This window comes from Mucor velutinosus, assembly GCF_035048745.1.
Source record: "Mucor velutinosus strain NIH1002 chromosome Unknown tig00001544, whole genome shotgun sequence".
Classification (NCBI taxonomy): domain Eukaryota; kingdom Fungi; phylum Mucoromycota; class Mucoromycetes; order Mucorales; family Mucoraceae; genus Mucor; species Mucor velutinosus.
In genome coordinates, this window is record NW_027041908.1 from 1,250,477 (window position 1) to 1,266,727 (window position 16,251).

General features: G+C 41.9%; 5 protein-coding genes across 5 annotated transcripts; 3 read left to right on the forward strand and 2 right to left on the reverse strand.

Moving 5' to 3' along the window:
- Window positions 1-293: 293 nt before the first annotated feature.
- ATC70_005719 (uncharacterized protein) lies at window positions 294-2,781 on the forward strand (the record flags this gene model as incomplete). Its single annotated transcript, XM_064825003.1, has 5 exons — window positions 294-315; window positions 376-417; window positions 473-686; window positions 748-1,475; window positions 1,526-2,781. The coding sequence occupies 5 exons, from the start codon at window positions 294-296 to the stop codon at window positions 2,779-2,781; spliced, it is 2,262 nt and encodes a 753-aa protein (XP_064680380.1).
- A 331-nt stretch (window positions 2,782-3,112) lies between these two features.
- ATC70_005720 (uncharacterized protein) lies at window positions 3,113-3,937 on the forward strand (the record flags this gene model as incomplete). The annotated part of the gene is made up of 1 exon (XM_064825004.1): window positions 3,113-3,937. The coding sequence occupies one exon, from the start codon at window positions 3,113-3,115 to the stop codon at window positions 3,935-3,937; it is 825 nt and encodes a 274-aa protein (XP_064680381.1).
- A 157-nt stretch (window positions 3,938-4,094) lies between these two features.
- Window positions 4,095-5,826, forward strand: ATC70_005721 (uncharacterized protein; the record flags this gene model as incomplete). Its single annotated transcript, XM_064825005.1, has 5 exons — window positions 4,095-4,197; window positions 4,270-4,352; window positions 4,422-4,593; window positions 4,652-5,542; window positions 5,606-5,826. 5 exons carry the CDS (start codon window positions 4,095-4,097, stop codon window positions 5,824-5,826), a joined length of 1,470 nt encoding a protein of 489 aa, XP_064680382.1.
- Window positions 5,827-7,879: 2,053 nt separating this feature from the next.
- Window positions 7,880-8,521, reverse strand: DRS2_3 (aminophospholipid translocase; the record flags this gene model as incomplete). Its single annotated transcript, XM_064825006.1, has 1 exon — window positions 7,880-8,521. The coding sequence occupies one exon, from the start codon at window positions 8,519-8,521 to the stop codon at window positions 7,880-7,882; it is 642 nt and encodes a 213-aa protein (XP_064680383.1).
- A 2,757-nt stretch (window positions 8,522-11,278) lies between these two features.
- On the reverse strand, window positions 11,279-13,648 carry ATC70_005723 (uncharacterized protein; the record flags this gene model as incomplete). Its single annotated transcript, XM_064825007.1, has 3 exons — window positions 11,279-12,038; window positions 12,345-13,244; window positions 13,368-13,648. The coding sequence occupies 3 exons, from the start codon at window positions 13,646-13,648 to the stop codon at window positions 11,279-11,281; spliced, it is 1,941 nt and encodes a 646-aa protein (XP_064680384.1).
- Window positions 13,649-16,251: the final 2,603 nt, after the last annotated feature.

Below are 16,251 nucleotides of genomic sequence, written 5' to 3' on the forward strand. Positions count from 1 at the left end.
GGTCAAAGAAAACAAGGTGTTTTTACATGCTCTTCCATAGGATAACGCCGTTTGCAAATGTCTTTAGGTTCGAGATGGGCTGATATGGGTGTATGTGTGCCCTTACTGATGGATAAGCTTCCTTGTAGCACCCAAAGAAAAAAAAAATCGCTGTATCAATGTATAAATATGTGCCGTATTTGGAAGTATGTTTTCACCATTTCATTTTTGCCCTTAATACACAAAAAGTCAAAAACATCAATTCTTTCTCTTTTCCTCTGCTCTATCTATCTTTTTTTTCTAGCTATAAAACTATGTTTCAAGAGTATCAAACAGGTAACTTGAGTAATGGACGCATTGATGATCAATGCAATTAACAAAGGCGCATGAGAGTAGATACAGTGGAGGATTTGTACAATGAAATTGAACATCTTATTGGTAAGCAATGATCAAAATGCGAGTTGCGCATTGGCAACCAACATGAGATGACTAGATGTTCCCTTTGAAAAGTTCTCAAAAGATGTACAGCAATACCAGATAGCGGATGATACGCCAGCAGGGTTAGAGGATCTCAATCAGCATTACCAGCCATTACAGCAACATACACAGCACCAGGAACACCAAAGGCAGACTCAGAGCTCCTCAACCGACGCCAGCTTTGACAGGCCTATTCTCATTGAAAGTGATAGTGATGAAGTAGAAGAAGAGTAAAGAAGCTGGATACAAGCACACTTGACAAACACCAACTAACGTACATTTTGTGTATAGGTTGCTCACACCCGACCAACAATTTACATACATCACCTGCTACAAATGCAATAAAGTTTTGCCATTCGAGCCCAACAATGCGCTTGCAGTAAACAATGTTAATGTGTGCTTGGATTGTTCCACCAAAAAGAGAGGTCGATCAAGATCCTTCATCTCAGAAGTAGCGGATAAACTTAAGAACCTAGGTAGCAGCAGCAACAGTGTCAGCTTACTCTCACCCTCCACTGCCAACAACAGCAAGATGGATCGCAGAAAGAGCATGCCGTCCATGAACGATGCTTACACCTCCTCTTCATTAGCACCCAGTCCTACACCGTCAAGGCCCAGCAGTCGAGCCTCCTCTTTTATTGAAGATGTCAAACAATTCCTTGCACCTTTATCTCGAAAATCCAGCAGAAATTCCATGTTTCGAGATTATCAACAAAGCGACAATGCATCGCATCATCATCAGGGTCCAAGTCGAAAGGCCAGTCATAATTCGCTGCTGGATGCCATCAACATCTGTAAACCCAAGCAAAGGAGCCACACCAGTCCTTCCTATGAAAGACGTATCATTGATGAGAGCAGCTGGACTCAAGAAGATAACGAGGTCATGAACATCTTTCAGCAGCAACAGCAACATGCGCCATTCCAGAACACACAGGACTTGGATGTTGTACAGCATATTCCTGTTCGTAGAAAGCAGATCAAGCAGATCGAGTCTCGTCAAGACAGAATTGATATCTACAGTAAGTTTAGGTGCGATGGATGTGTAATTTTTTCTCAACTGTATGTACAGATAGTGCATATCTTGATTGCATGCAGGCTCCAACTGACCTGGTTCCATGGATCATCAAACAAACACAAAAGGGGCCACCCGATGATTGGTTTGGTTACACGCCACCAGCGACCAGAGAGCCCAAGAAGGTGATGGGTCTATTCAAAAGAAAGGCAAAATCAAGAGGCGATCTTCGTGCACAGCAGTTGCAGCTGGGCGATGAGCTGCTACATCGGTCCACACCGCTGTTGCAACATAGATACAGCAGCAGCAATCTATCCGTGTCTCCCAGTGCGAATTCAATGTACATGGACAATGCTGAAATGGCGCATTCTCCCTCTGAGATAACGCCACAAGACTATGATGATCATGGCCAGGAATACTTTGATGGCTCTCATGAGCACCCTACTGCTGCTGCATCGATATCGCCTAGCCAAAATGCATTATCACCCATGGAAGATCCGCTTACACCCCCTACACATCGATCTCAGTCTGCTCAGCCTGTCTCCATTTTGAAAAAGTCAAATTCAAACCGTCAGTTACAGCAACCCGATTACGCTTATGATCCGTATTATCAGGACACGGTCCCCTATGATGATATCGAGGATGACGACTATCACAATTACAATCAAGGCGCCATGTATAACAATGACTATGATTATGAGTACGGATATGAGCAGCCCTCCAGACACTATGCCGCAGCTCCAGTGCATGCACCTATCCGACAAAGAAGCTCATCCTCCTTGGTGGCTGATAGAAACAGACACAACAATAGTAGACAGCAGATGATGAACGAGCAAGATTACCATATCTCTATGGATCCTCCTCGAAGAAGAACAAGAAGAAGCAGTAGGAGCAGATCTCGCGATGAGGATTACTACTACAATGATGCGCCCGTGCCTGTTTACTATGATGATCCATCTTCGTCGTATTTTGATACTGCACCACCGGCACACCCAGCATCAACAAGACGAGCAAGAGACCGTTATCAGCCTCCATCGCATTCTGCTGCTGCTATGAGGTCCAGTAGTAACAGTAGCAGTAGACGGTCTTCACTGGCAGCTAACAGTAATAACAAGAAGCCGCAAGATTATTATGGCTTATCTGCTAAACTAACACCCTTCATGATGGAGGAATGGGAAATTACTCTGGATGAATTGTGCGATCTCTTCCCTAGGCTGGACAGACACTATATCAATGACTTTTTGAGATCTGCTCAGGGAGACTTCATCACAGCCAAAAATATGATCATGGAGATGATCATGGAGATAAGATGAGCATCTTGTCTTTATACCCCCGTCTATTTTGAATAAACCCTGTAATTTTATGTGCTCTTTTTCTCTAGAGCTTTTCACAGTTGTGTATCAAAGTCAAGGCACAGCTTGAGAGCCGAGCAGCAGCAAAGTGTGGGATTTCTGTGTGTAACTTTCAAAGACTATATTCAAGCCAATTCGCATTAATAAGATGAAATCATGTGAGAGAGAGAGAGAGAGACAGAGAGAAAGAGAAACGCAGTTCCCCACACACGCAGGTTGAAAGCATTATAAAAATCAACTTGTTCTTTTCTCTTTATCTTTGCACTTCATTACTCCAACAAGCCATTCAACCATGAGCGAACAAAACAAGGAACCCGAGGTCTTGTTTTCAGTAGAGAACCATGTTGCTACACTCACACTGAACCGACCACGCAAAGGAAACGCACTCACAGCTACCATGAATGCACTTTTGCTCCAGTATCTCGCTCAAATCGAAAAGGACTCAGATGTTCGTGTTGTTGTATTAACAGGCGCTGGGAAATTCTTTTGTACTGGCATGGATCTATCCATGGCAGCTACCAGCTCGTCATCAGCACAAGATGTCAAGGCTTCATTCACCAACGGACTGCAAGTATTTGAGACACTGTATCGTTTTCCCAAGCCAGTGATTGCACGTGTCAATGGTCCTTGTCTGGGTGGCGGTGTGGGTCTAGTGTTTACAACAGATATTCGTGTGGCGCATCAAGACGTCTACTTTGCATTAACAGAAGTCAAGCGTGGCATCATTCCTGCCATTATCTCTCAGTACATTGTGCCTGAATTGGGATCTCAAAAGACACGCGAGTACATGCTGACAGGCAGACGAGTCTCGGCCAAAGAAGCACACCCCTTCCTCAGCACTGTTGCCACTACACCCCAAGAGCTGGATCAGCAAGTGCTTTACTATGCCAACATGTTGCTGGAATCAGCCCCTGGTGCCATGACCAATATCAAGCGTTTGGTGGATATAGTGAGTTCAGGCGGAGAAGCACAGAGAGCAAGCCGCATCAGAGATGGCGTAGAAAAGGCCTATGTGGAGATGATGCAGTCTGAAGAAGCGGCTTATGGTATCATGGCATTTGTGACAAAACAAAAGGCAGATTGGTCTGCTTTTGTCAAGGACAATGCCAAATTATAAATAAATCAAGAGCCTTCATTTTGTCAACCGAAAATGGGGATAGTCACTGTTGTGGTTTTATTGAAAACAGTTGCTTTTCATATGGCGGTCTTTTTTTTTTTTTTTTCTCTCTCTCTCTCTCTCTCTCCCTCTCTTTCTCTTCTCTTTTACAATTGAAATGCATCCCTCAGATCAAAGAGCTTCTTCTTCTTCTTCTTCTTCTTCGTCTCAAGCAAGACACTCATTCGCATTCAACACAAGCACGCACGATCAATTCGATGGTATTGAATGTTGTACATTTTTCATGTGATGGCATTTGCATAAATTTAACACAAAACCATGATACATTTTAGCCAACAGATTAAGTACGTGGTATGAGGATTTGGAGGAGTATGAAGGAAACTTGGAGGAGATGGCAACCGCTACATTGGATCAGGTAAGGGGTTTGTGAGACAAAGCAGTAGCAGCCAAGAATGCCCCGAATCTCATAAACAACATGTCATAGACGTTTCAAGATGAAATGCAGCATGTCAATCAATGGTTTGGGTTCTTGTCAGATGCAGAAAAGACGGCTACGTTATACACTTTATTACAGCACAGCTCGCAAGTGCAAATCCGGTTCTTTATACATTTGCTGCAGGAAATGAGGAAGCCAAAGCCAAATCCATTGAATCGAGGTAAGTGCTGTGCAATTCCCGTGGTCATAGTGTACATCATTCACCTGGCACAAAAAAGGCTCCGAAAGAGCCTCTGCACTAGCCAATTTAAATCGAAGACAACCCTCCATCGTCGTTCAGCAGCAGCAACAGCAACAGCATGTAAATAGACACTCATTTGCCATGGGAGACACACAAAATTTAGGCAAATTATTCGGCACCATGGGCACAGACTGGTTTAGCAATGACGATCCATCGTCCACACAGTCGCATCAGCCACAACAACAGCAGCAGCATCCATTGCAGCAACCTCAGCCAAGAAGCATGTCAGGCAATAGAAGCCAACAACATCAATTGCGTCCCAAATCAGTCATGGAGCTCGGTGGCAGTGTTCTGGATCCAACATTTTCAACCACATGGCTGAAACAACGACAACCAAGTTTAAGCAGCAATGTCATTGAGCGACCACGATCTGCTGATATATCGTCATGGGCACTACCTACAGGCAGTAGTGGTGCAGGTGGTAATACCAGTGCTGCATCTTGGAAACCGCTGCAAAATCAGCATGATATCGATATCAATCTTTGGAAAGATCCCATCACTATGGACACTGCCACTGTAAATACAAGACGACCATCATCTGCCATTGCATCTGCCGCCTCCTCTGCTACAAACGCAACATCCAGCTTGAGAAAGGGCGGCAACTTTGCAGCTACCCATTACCTCAATACGCCATCCTCATCCACAGCAGCCGGTGGCACTGGCGGTGGAAAATCAGCTACATCTCGATCACCCTCTTTTGAAAGCGTGGTGGCAAACGATTTTGGATATGGTAGTGATCAAAGCGACGCATCCACCTCCTCCAGACGATTTCGACAATCGCATCAGCAGCAACCCACGCAAATGTCGACATACACCACACCCATCCTTGAGAATAAAGACGATCATGTGGACATGGATCTGATCCAAGGTAAGTGGTATAGATATCACAACTACATCAGGGGGGAGAGCTCAATGCCAGCGTGTATACCAGATGTGTCTGCATGGTTCAGAAGTATGCGACTGCACAAATACAACAGCATTTTTGAGCACATGCGATGGCAGGATATCATACAGCTAGACGATGCGGCATTACAAGAAAAGGGTGTAGCTGCACTCGGTGCACGAAGAAAGATGCTCAAAGTCTTTGAAAATGTGCGTGAGCATTGTCGACTCAATGTAAGTGTTGATCCCTCTTTGTTTTCGCATTTATAATATACACAATCTCAATCTATCTCCCAAAAAAAAAAAAAAAAAAAAAAAAAAAACCTCCTTTGATATAGAACATTGAGTACCAAAACCAACCAACTGAGTGAAAGAGTGAGCGAGTGAGTGAGTGAGTGTATGTATATATGCAGAAATCCAATTTTATTTAATAAAGTGTCTTCTTCTTCTTCTTTGTTTCGTCGTCGAGAATGAGAGCGATAGAGAGAAAAGAGAGAGAGAGGCTATTTTGATTGTGTAAAATAGATTTTGATTTAGGCCTTGCCAGCAGCGGCAGCGAGAGCCTTTTGGGTACCCTTCTTGGCGAAACGTTGGTTACGAAGGAACTTGGCATCCAACTAGTAAACACATGCAAAATCAATCACTTTGTTCCCGCTTTCAATCTCTAAATAACTTACACCCTTTTGAGAACCGTACTTGTGAGCAACAGGCTTCTTGAGACCGTTACGGTGAGCCTTCTTAATTTGGTTGTGGTTGGTATGGTTCTTAGACTTGGCCATTGCTAATTATTTGCTAATTGAGGCAATTAATACGGTTGTTGGTTGAAATTGTATGCAAATAGAACCAAAGAAGAAGAAGGAGGAGACTGGGATCGAGTGTCGAGATGTTGGAGCATTGGGCATGATTGTTTTCTAAATCCATCCATCACGTTACAATCTCACACTCATCGTTGTTGTCATATGGTTCATCCATCCATTGAATCCAATCCACACTGCGTTCTTCTCTGCTCCTTCTTCCCTCATCATTTGCATGTGGGTGCGTGTTATTTTACCTTATGTCAAAAGTAAAGAAAGATTATTCCTAATGTCGATGCAGTGTATTGATTTAGTAACGGGCCCTTGGGGGGGGGGATGCGGATTTACAAGACTTGTCGGACGTGTTTAGTACCGGACCCAAGCGTTTGAGTGAGAAAGCGGGAAGCTAAAATGCATCACTAGCACAAGATGTTAGATCTTCCATACAAAGCTTGCTGATGTAGAGCAGACACATCGGTGTGATGAACCTCATTTGAAAAAAGCAGAATGGAGACGCAGATTGTACGCCTACAAGAGTTTTTTTTTTTCAACAAAATGTACGGTTTCCCTGAGATAAAAGACGCTGTGTGCCTTGACAGCAATAATTCGTATCATGATCTCTGAGATTTCGTTGTGATAAACCAAACTATCAGCATAAAGGCACTAGTATGACACCTGGAGTGTGTTTGTATCTCTGCTGGCTTCATTTTTGATGTCGAAGCATGGCATGTCTTGATCTGCAGCTAGCCAATATTGATTGATCATTGATCAACGCCACTCAAAGCCTCCGACATGTGAATGCGCTGTATTGGCAACTCGCCCACATGGGCTGTCTATCAGGATACTGAACCTGAGTCGTAAAGCTACAATTAAGCAGCTATTAAAAGGTAATTCTCTCAAACCAATAACAGCTAGCTGGATGGCATTCATACATGAGCCCTATTATGCTCATGTGTATCTTAAAATAGACTGAAAAAGCATATGTATTATGTATGAATCAAGAGCAAGAGGTGATTTCAACTTGGCATACCTCATATGAGGTATTAACGCTAATTGTGAGTTATTTTAGGAGCGAAATGTCTCCCTAAATGACTCCATTGCCGTGGAATGGATGGGCCCATATGTATCAAAAGTATATACACTGTGTGTGTGTGTGAACCGAACTGCAAAATGACTCACTATTATCATGGAGATGTTCCTCGGAACGACACAATATGTGTAAAACAGAATCAAATATTTAGATGAACAAAACCACATTAGTAAATTAAAAACATGACTCCTTTTGTGTACATCTTGTTTACCAGACAAGTATACAGGTGTGGAGCAGACAAAGAATCTGATAAAATTAGCTGTAGTAGTAGATCTCTTTTTCAAAAATCTGGGGTAATATGAGCGAATACGAGAACCCTCGGATGAAATCGGATTCCCTTTACATGTGCTCTACACCAGCACATTCTCCTCCATGTACAGAATGTATATTATATGGACAAATAATACTTTATTGCTATTATTTCATGATTGTAAATGCATTAAACTATGGTTTTAAAGGATGTCATTGAATGAGATGGTATCATCATTGGTCTACAGAATGATGCTGCTTTTTGTTCATTGACTGTGGCTGCAACAAGCGAATTGTATGCAACTGCGGCCACAACGACAAGTGAAACTGCAATTTCCTCAGCTGAAGGCAATGCTGGTGAGCTCATCAGAGCAGGAGCCTCAGTGGGAGTATTGGCAGTAGTGGTAGGAGTCTTGGACTCTAATGGCTGGAATGCTTGATTTGATGTAGGCGTAATTGTTGATGCAGGTGTAGCAGGCTTTTCTTCTGCTTGTGGTTGAGGTTGTGGTTGGACTTGGATAGGTGCAGGTGGAGGAATATGAGTAGCAGGTGGACAGATGATCAAATCATCGTCAAATTCAGAGGCCAGCACTCTACGATTAGAACGAGGAGTACGTTTATTCAGCAAGTCTTCTGCCTTTGTCATTGTGTTTGATAACAAGAGTCTTTCGCGGACAGTGTAGTGTGGTCTGCGTCTTTTATCATCTCTATCCAGCTTCTTGATAGCAAGCGAATAGGCTTTGTTGGCTACTTGTCTTGGCGATAGGTTGCTTGCTGATGATGATGAAGCAGTGCTTGACTTTTTATTGATCCAGTGAGGGAAATTAGCCATAGTGATTAATTATTAATGAGAATTGGAGGATGAAATAATGAAGAAACAGTTGTAAATGATGTTGAATATGTTGTAACTATACTTCTCATTAGATGTCTGGAGAGAGAAGCTTTTACTGTATAGTTTTTTTTTTTTAAAAGGTGTTTCAATACGTGATAAAGTTGTTGGGAGATCAAGAAATGGAATCCCTCTATTTATACAAATTTTTTTTCAGTGTGTGAAGATGGCCTAGATCACAAAATCATGGCTAATATCGGAACAGAAGGCATATGAAATCTATTTTTACGGGGTCAAACACAAACCAATTCCCTTAAATAGGAGCAGAAAAACGAAAAAGAGGCTTTTTCATCAAATGGACACTCCTGTTGCTTACTGCTTGTTGCTGCTCCCTCCTCTTCATTCTCACAAGGCAAAGTTGAGTTGCTCGTGTGCGCTTGTGGGTTCCGAATAATCCCATTCTCTAATGCTTATTACGGAGCTGCGTCTTGCTTTTTGTTTCACAACCATGATAGAGAGTCTCGTTACAGAATCCGATAACACTAAATGCAGGTCCTTTGACGTCGTTGTAGTCAACTCAGATCAGCTAAGAAGGGGTCGTAATAGCACCATTCACTATAGCATCAAACAAAGTGCATAGATGGACTTTGATTGTATAGATTGCATCTCCTGAGCCGTAGTAGTACGCACATCTAGGTCCATCAACATTGGAAACAAAATATACCTATGCTCTATATGTAAAAGGCACATGACTCTTATGGACCTTGCTCTAGTTCTTTTATCATCCATTAACTTTTGCCATATATTCACATTATGCAGACATGCTGACAAGTACCGACAGATCTCTCTCTCACACAGCGGCACAGTATACGGTTGCAATTGTCTGTCACTATGGGGGTTTTCACATTACAAAGGAAGCATTGATGGATGCTTGAGCATATTATGTTTATTTGTTCATATTGACGGAATTTCTCACGATTTTGTAACATTTGTGTAAGGGTCAACAGCAAAAGGAAAAAAAGAAGAATGCGGACGGACACTCATCGTCTCTTGGAAGCAAGCAAAAACGCATCTGATTTCATACATTATTAGGCACTGTCCATATACGAATAGTCTAATATAGAATCAATTCAGAGTCCTCTCCTTCCTCATGTTCGAATCCCCAATCTAAGTTTTACAACCAAAGTGATCAACTGTTCAAACGCATGCTCATAATATAAAGTGGGTGATAAGGCATTTTCAAAACTAATCTGTTTAGTGTGGTAACTGCTATCAGTCCATTGATAAAGAGATACGCATAGCTTGAAACCTATTTCAGGGTGCTATCCCTCAATCGATCCACGAAATTGGCTCATGCAAATTGCGTTATTTAATAGCTGTAAATTGCTAAATATCGTATAGCTATATCTTCTCAAAATTGATCTATGACATCAATTAGATAATAAGAGGTATACCTTGCTAATGTTGCATTCGCTGCTCCACCCGCTGCGGTCCATCCTCTCTCATCTTTTTTAAAAATTGGAAGCAGGCCGAGTCATCCATCACACATCAATAAGAGGTGGCTGCCATCTGTATCTGTCTTTGAAGGTCTTGCTACTTCTGCAGCTTAAATAAAAATTTAATTATTTCAAAGCCACAATAATAGTTTGTATCGATTGCTTTGATCAATAAACCAGAGAACTGGAACCTCATAATCATTATTTTATACGAGTGTGTTTATACATCGGATGGCTCTCGACTTTCACTTCGCTTCAGTGAGAACTAACCTGCGCAGCGGCAGCTCGCGTTACCGATTGCCCTTGTGCATCTTATCAAAATACTGCTACTTCCATTTTGGCCATCCACTTACACATGAGAACACTACATATTATTTGTGGATCTGATTCTTATGTGATGTTTCACATGTGTATACTCGTAGATACTTTTATGTGAACAAGTAACATACAGATATTACCCCTTTCTAGTCAAGAGTGTACCTCATACAGCAAGATTTGAGTGCATTTGAGCTGCATTCTCTTGCGTTCAAGGCCGTTTTAGATTGTCAGAATAGCACCAAACAATTGCTCTAATCTGACAGTTACTTTCCCACAACTTTGTTCAACTTTTTGGAGATCAAAAAAAAAAAATGGCCAAAAATCGACCGAAAAGCATGAGGTATCCCTCATGGCTTTCATCGAAATTCAAACGATCGCATTTTTTACCTTGGTAATGAAGACTTTTACTATGATATACCTTGAATCACAACGCTTCTATCGATCTAACGTAACCCCTGAAATCACCTTTGTGGGACTTTGATATGTAAAATTTCAACTTTTTGGCCAGAAACCTCTTTTCATATTATTATAAATTGCTCAATAAGTTTATTCAAAACATTTTTCTTACTTGGCACCATTGAATGCGCCTTGAAAAACACTCCAAGAAAGCTTAAAGAAGCATTTTTTTTTATTTTATTTTTTTTGTAGGGGAGTCGAGCTCCATGTTTTATTTTAAGTCCTTTAAATGTCATTATGAGGGATAGAAAAGACTGGATATATAGATGGTAGGAACGGATGTAAAATAGAAAAAATGATGTAGAAAAGGAAATGGAAGAAGAGTAAAAAAAAAAAAACTAAATACTTACGAATCTAGAATTAACTCGGCGTCCAAGCGAGCAAGAGAGCGGTTAAGACGAAGTTGAACGTTTGAAGCTAGGAACGGGGTTTGGTCGAAGATCCAACGCCAATGCGCTTGCCATATTGTCAAGAGAGCGGTTGCAAAAAGTTAAGGAATAGATAAATCACTGAAAGGAAGAGTAGCATCACGATCAAGAGGGGGTGAGGAATCAAGTAAGATTTGTTGGAGGAGAGTAAGGAGATCCACATCAGAGATAGGTGAAGAGACAGAGAGGTAAGAGTGATAGATGTTACGCCAAACCTGAAGTTTAGGTGGGCAGGAGAACAGAGCATGAGTGATATCTTCCGTGGTTGAGGTAGAGCAAATGGTACAGTGAGGAGATGGATGTTTCTCTGGGAGTCGTAGATGTAGGAGGGCTCTTGTTGGCATTTTCTCATGGATCGCCCGATACCATACCGTGCGAGCAGCAAGAGGGATGGCCTCCGCCCAGAATGAGCGCCATTGGGAAGGCCGGAGGGGAGAAAGGGAGGAGGAAGAGGAAGAGGAAGAGGTTTGTCGTAATCGCTTGAAGAAACGGATACTGTTGAGGGGCAAACGACCACGCAGAGATGAGGAAAGAGGAGGGACGAGAATGCTACGACAAAGGGCACGCAACGAAGGAGATTGATGGGGATCTAAGGATGGACGAGGAGATACGAAGCGCTGTTGTGCAAGGAAAGGTTGGAGCAGTAATTGACTAGAAACGATGTGGTCATGAACGCGTTGGGAGGCAATAGGATGACGAGTGGATTGGAAGGGGGAACGAAGACGAAGCACCTGAAGGTCAGCATCAAACCGGAAAACATCGCTCACAAGAAGCTTTTTTGCAACATCGGAGCCTAATAAAAGTAGATTCGGTGGTATAAAGCTATAAGAATGAATGTTATTAGTAGAAGGTAAGGTATGTAGTAAAATTTCATATAAAGGAAGTGAGACACAAGATATGGCGTCGACATATAAGTTACTACGGGATATCACCTGGAAAAGGGACAAGCACGACTGAAGATTGAGGATGGGATTTAGGTAACTTAGTCGACGAGTAGGACTTTGAGGGAATCACGAACGATTACGAGCGTAAGGAAGCAAGAGATAGTAGAAGAAATGAGAAAATACGGTGGAGGAGTAACACCAAGAGAGAGTATAAGTTAGAACAGTAAGCGAGGGAGTGGTATACTTTGAAAGGGCAGGAGATCCAAGATATTGGAGCAAGAGAGGGCATAATACCCAGTACCATTGGAGAGCCAGTTGTTGAGAAAGAGGATCTAGAAGTCCCAAACCGCCGCTTGACCGAGTTAAGGAGAGAGTAGCAAAGGAAATTCTAGGGAAGATGTGAAAATTGATGAAAGAAGTACCCAGGCTTCGTAATGAGAGAAACTGGGCCTTGGTAAATGTTGTGAGACGTAGAACATGCCATAATTTGGAGTAAATGAGGGAGTTAAGGATGGTTGCCCTTCCACGGATGGAAATATTGCGTTGTGAGTGTATGGCAATAGCATTTCGGATGATGTCATATAGCTTTTGGAAGGCAACGTTGCGTTGAGTGATGCTGGAACAGATGGGATAACCCAGATAAATGAGAGGAGTGGCAGATGTGCGATCATGCCAGGCGGTAATACCATGGGATGTCATTAAGGCTTGCCAAGTTGCTGAAGGCTTACCTGAAAGAGAAGTAGCTATGGATTTGTGATAATTCAATAATGCGTTAGAAGCTTTCATATAAACTGAGATGGCAGACTGCAAGCGATGAAAATCGTGAGTATCGTGAAGGTACATCAAGGTATCATCCGCATAAGTTAGAATTTTGACCGCCAAAGGTGAAATGGTAAGCGCAGGCTGAGGAGCTGGGGTATCTCGGTCAAAGGAGGAGGCATCAGAATCAGAAAACAGATGCTGTATAGACTCTGATATGTCGTCAGAGAGAGTATCGGGTAGAGGAGAAGGAGCTTCAGCGGGTAGATTGAAACCAGTAAACTGAGGATCGTGTTGGATGGAGCGAAGGAATGGATCAAACGCAAGCTTAAAGAAGCATTTTTTTTTTTGTAGGGGAGACGAGCTCCAGGTTTTATTTAAAGTCCTTTAAATGTCGTGCTGAGGGATAGAAAAGACTGGATATAGAGACAAAGGATCGGATGGAAAATGGGTAGGAAAAAAAAAAGGTGACAGAAGAATGAACGAAAAGGCAAAACTGAATACTTACGAATCAAGATTTAACTCGGCATCCAAACGAGCAAGAGAGCGAGCAAGGCGAAGTTGAACGGTGTCAGCGATGAACGGGGTTCGGTCGAAGATCCAGCGCCAATGCGCTTGCCAAATTGTCAAAAGAGTAGTTGCGAATAGTTGAGGAATAGAGAGTTCATTGAACGAGAGAGAGGGATCACGATCAAGAAGAGGGGAAGAACAGAGTAAAGTTTGTTGTAAGAAATGAATCAGATCAACATCAGAGATTGATGGAGAAGCAGAAAGATAGGTGTGATACATGTATCGCCAGACCAGCAACTTGGGAGGGCAGGAGAACAGAGCATGTGTGATATCCTCCGTGGGAGAGGCAGGGCAGATTGTACAGCGGTGAGAAGGGTGATTGTCAGGAATGCGTAGATGTAGGAGGGCTCTGGTGGGGATTTTTTCATATATAGCCCGATACCAGACCGTGCGAGCAGCAAGGGGAATTGCGAGTGTCCAGAATGAGCGCCATTGAGGAGGTTGGAGAGGAGAAAGAGAGGAGGAGGAAGAGGGTAGGTTTTTGCGTAGTTTTTTAAAAAAGCGGATGCTGTTGAGTGGCAACCGACTACGCGAAGGCGAGGAAGAAGGAGGGACGAAAATGCTACGGCAAAACGCCCGCAGAGAGGGAGGTTGATGAGGGTCTAGGGCTGGACGGGGAGCAATGCTTAAAGAAGCATAGGATGTTTATCATATTTTATTTAGTCGAATCTGCTAAAATAGTTCAATCGAGTCGTATACTGTTGAGATTTGGCCAATCTAGAACAGACTATGAGTCTGAGTTGAAGTTAATTTTGGCGGCTGATGGGGCTGGCTGGTAAACTCAATGCCCTTTTAATCGTGAAGGCAATACTAATAAGTGCTTTGAAGCGTATGAAACGTAGGTGGCAAACTACATAGCAATAGCGTTAGCCATGCTGTCTTCTTGGTACTCTATATTTAAAAACGCCAGTTTATCAAAAACTTGTTAGATCAACTTCTTTCCTTTTTGAGGGTTTGGAAGTAGTATCTAGGGACCATAAATTTATTATTCTATAATACTAGAGCGCTTTACCGCAACGACGGGCTTCAGAACTTATTTTTGACCGATGTTTTGTTGTTGCGGTCAGATTGATCATATTATAGAACATTTACTCTTGTAATTATCATTGGCTTCATTGTCCGTGCATGTCTTCAGCTTGTCATGCGTTACCTCGTATATACGGCTGGGTGTGTCAGAGCATGGTGCATTTGTTCTAGCAACAAACGAAGATTGTTTATTTACTTTTGAATTATTGAATGCTGCTTAAAAATATGCACTCATATAAGTAAAGGAGTGTATTTTCGTATTTTTGGTCTTCACAACTACACTTGTTGTATGTTACGAGAACAAGAGTAAATGTAAAAATACTTGATCTAGGCCTTGCAATCTAACGCATCATTACGTAGAAGTCTGTACTATGGGTGTTGGTATGTCTGATAGCTTGTTCAGTGGGTTTCTTTTAAATTAAGTCGGTCTCCAAAACTATGTGATTTTAGAGACTGTGTTGCATACAAGCATGCATCTTAGGCTACATTCACTTTCTCCTCAAGCCACCTTTTACAGTGTAGCAGCATAGATGATGTTTATCGTATCACATCACATCTATGTTTACAAGTCCAGTCAATTGTGTGTGCACAGGTGCCTCAGGAACTACAATACATTCAATCTCCCCAATGTCAAGATATCGAGATCCACCTACACTACATGAAACATACCGACTTAGGTGGCCTCTCAACAAGCTATACCAACAATCCATAAGGCCCCAGTGGCCTGCTATTTATATACCATCTCAACGTAGTAGTCATTGACCAGGGATCTACCATATTTAAGCAAGCTAGATGCCCTGTAATAAAGAAGCTCTTTGCTTTCGTTTTAGATACAGTTGACAACTGATTATTATCATCGACTTATTATTACGAATTCATCAGACTGATGATAGACTTGGCAGGTATCATAATAAGCTACTTGTTGATCCATGCTTTTACGGTTATAGTGCTCATACCATTATATTCTGGCAGTCGAGTTCACACTGCTTATTTTGGAAACTCTGGCTTTGCTTATCAAGAAATAGGTCATATGCGTTTCTCTGTATTATGTTGGACGTTCATGATAAACAATGCCTGTTTGGTAGGACATCATCTAGTGCCAGGAGAACCAGGTATTCGGTATAATATGACTGTACCTGTTTAACTTTGCCCCCGTAATATCAAATTTAAAATACATTCCTCTTATGAAACGGTTCAATGGATACTAGATTAAATAAATGCACTGTATTTAGCCTTTGAATGAAGCAGGATTTAAATTGTATTCATTTGGTTACCCATTTAGGACAAACATAAAATAATGTTAAATGACAAATCGATAGGAAGTCAACTAGTTGTAACCCTTTGTTTTTTCAATCTCTTAACCAATCAGATTGCTTGAAAACTCCGCTGACCTAAAAAAAATTTGCGAGGGTTTCCCCCTGTTTTGATGTGAGGCAAAATTTTAAGCTCCGCTATATATAGCAATATAGCTGTTGCTATCATCAAATTTCCCTCAGGTACTAGAGCATGCCTTACTTACACCACCTAGCTTTAGATTCTGGCGTTGAGACTCTCAATCATCACTAAAGTAAGTAGCGATAACCAAGTGGAGGCAGCCTATCTACTTCCTAGCCTCGGATAGAGTCTTGTTGAGCTTCAGTGATAGGCACATCCACCACAACGTAAAAAAGGTATGCTTCAAAGAAACATAAAAATAATAAAAGAAAGAAGAAAAGAACATATTGCTATAGGAATATAGTAGTACGTAGGCAAAAAAAAGGGATACTCACACAAAGTGAGTCAAAGAAAAGCATATC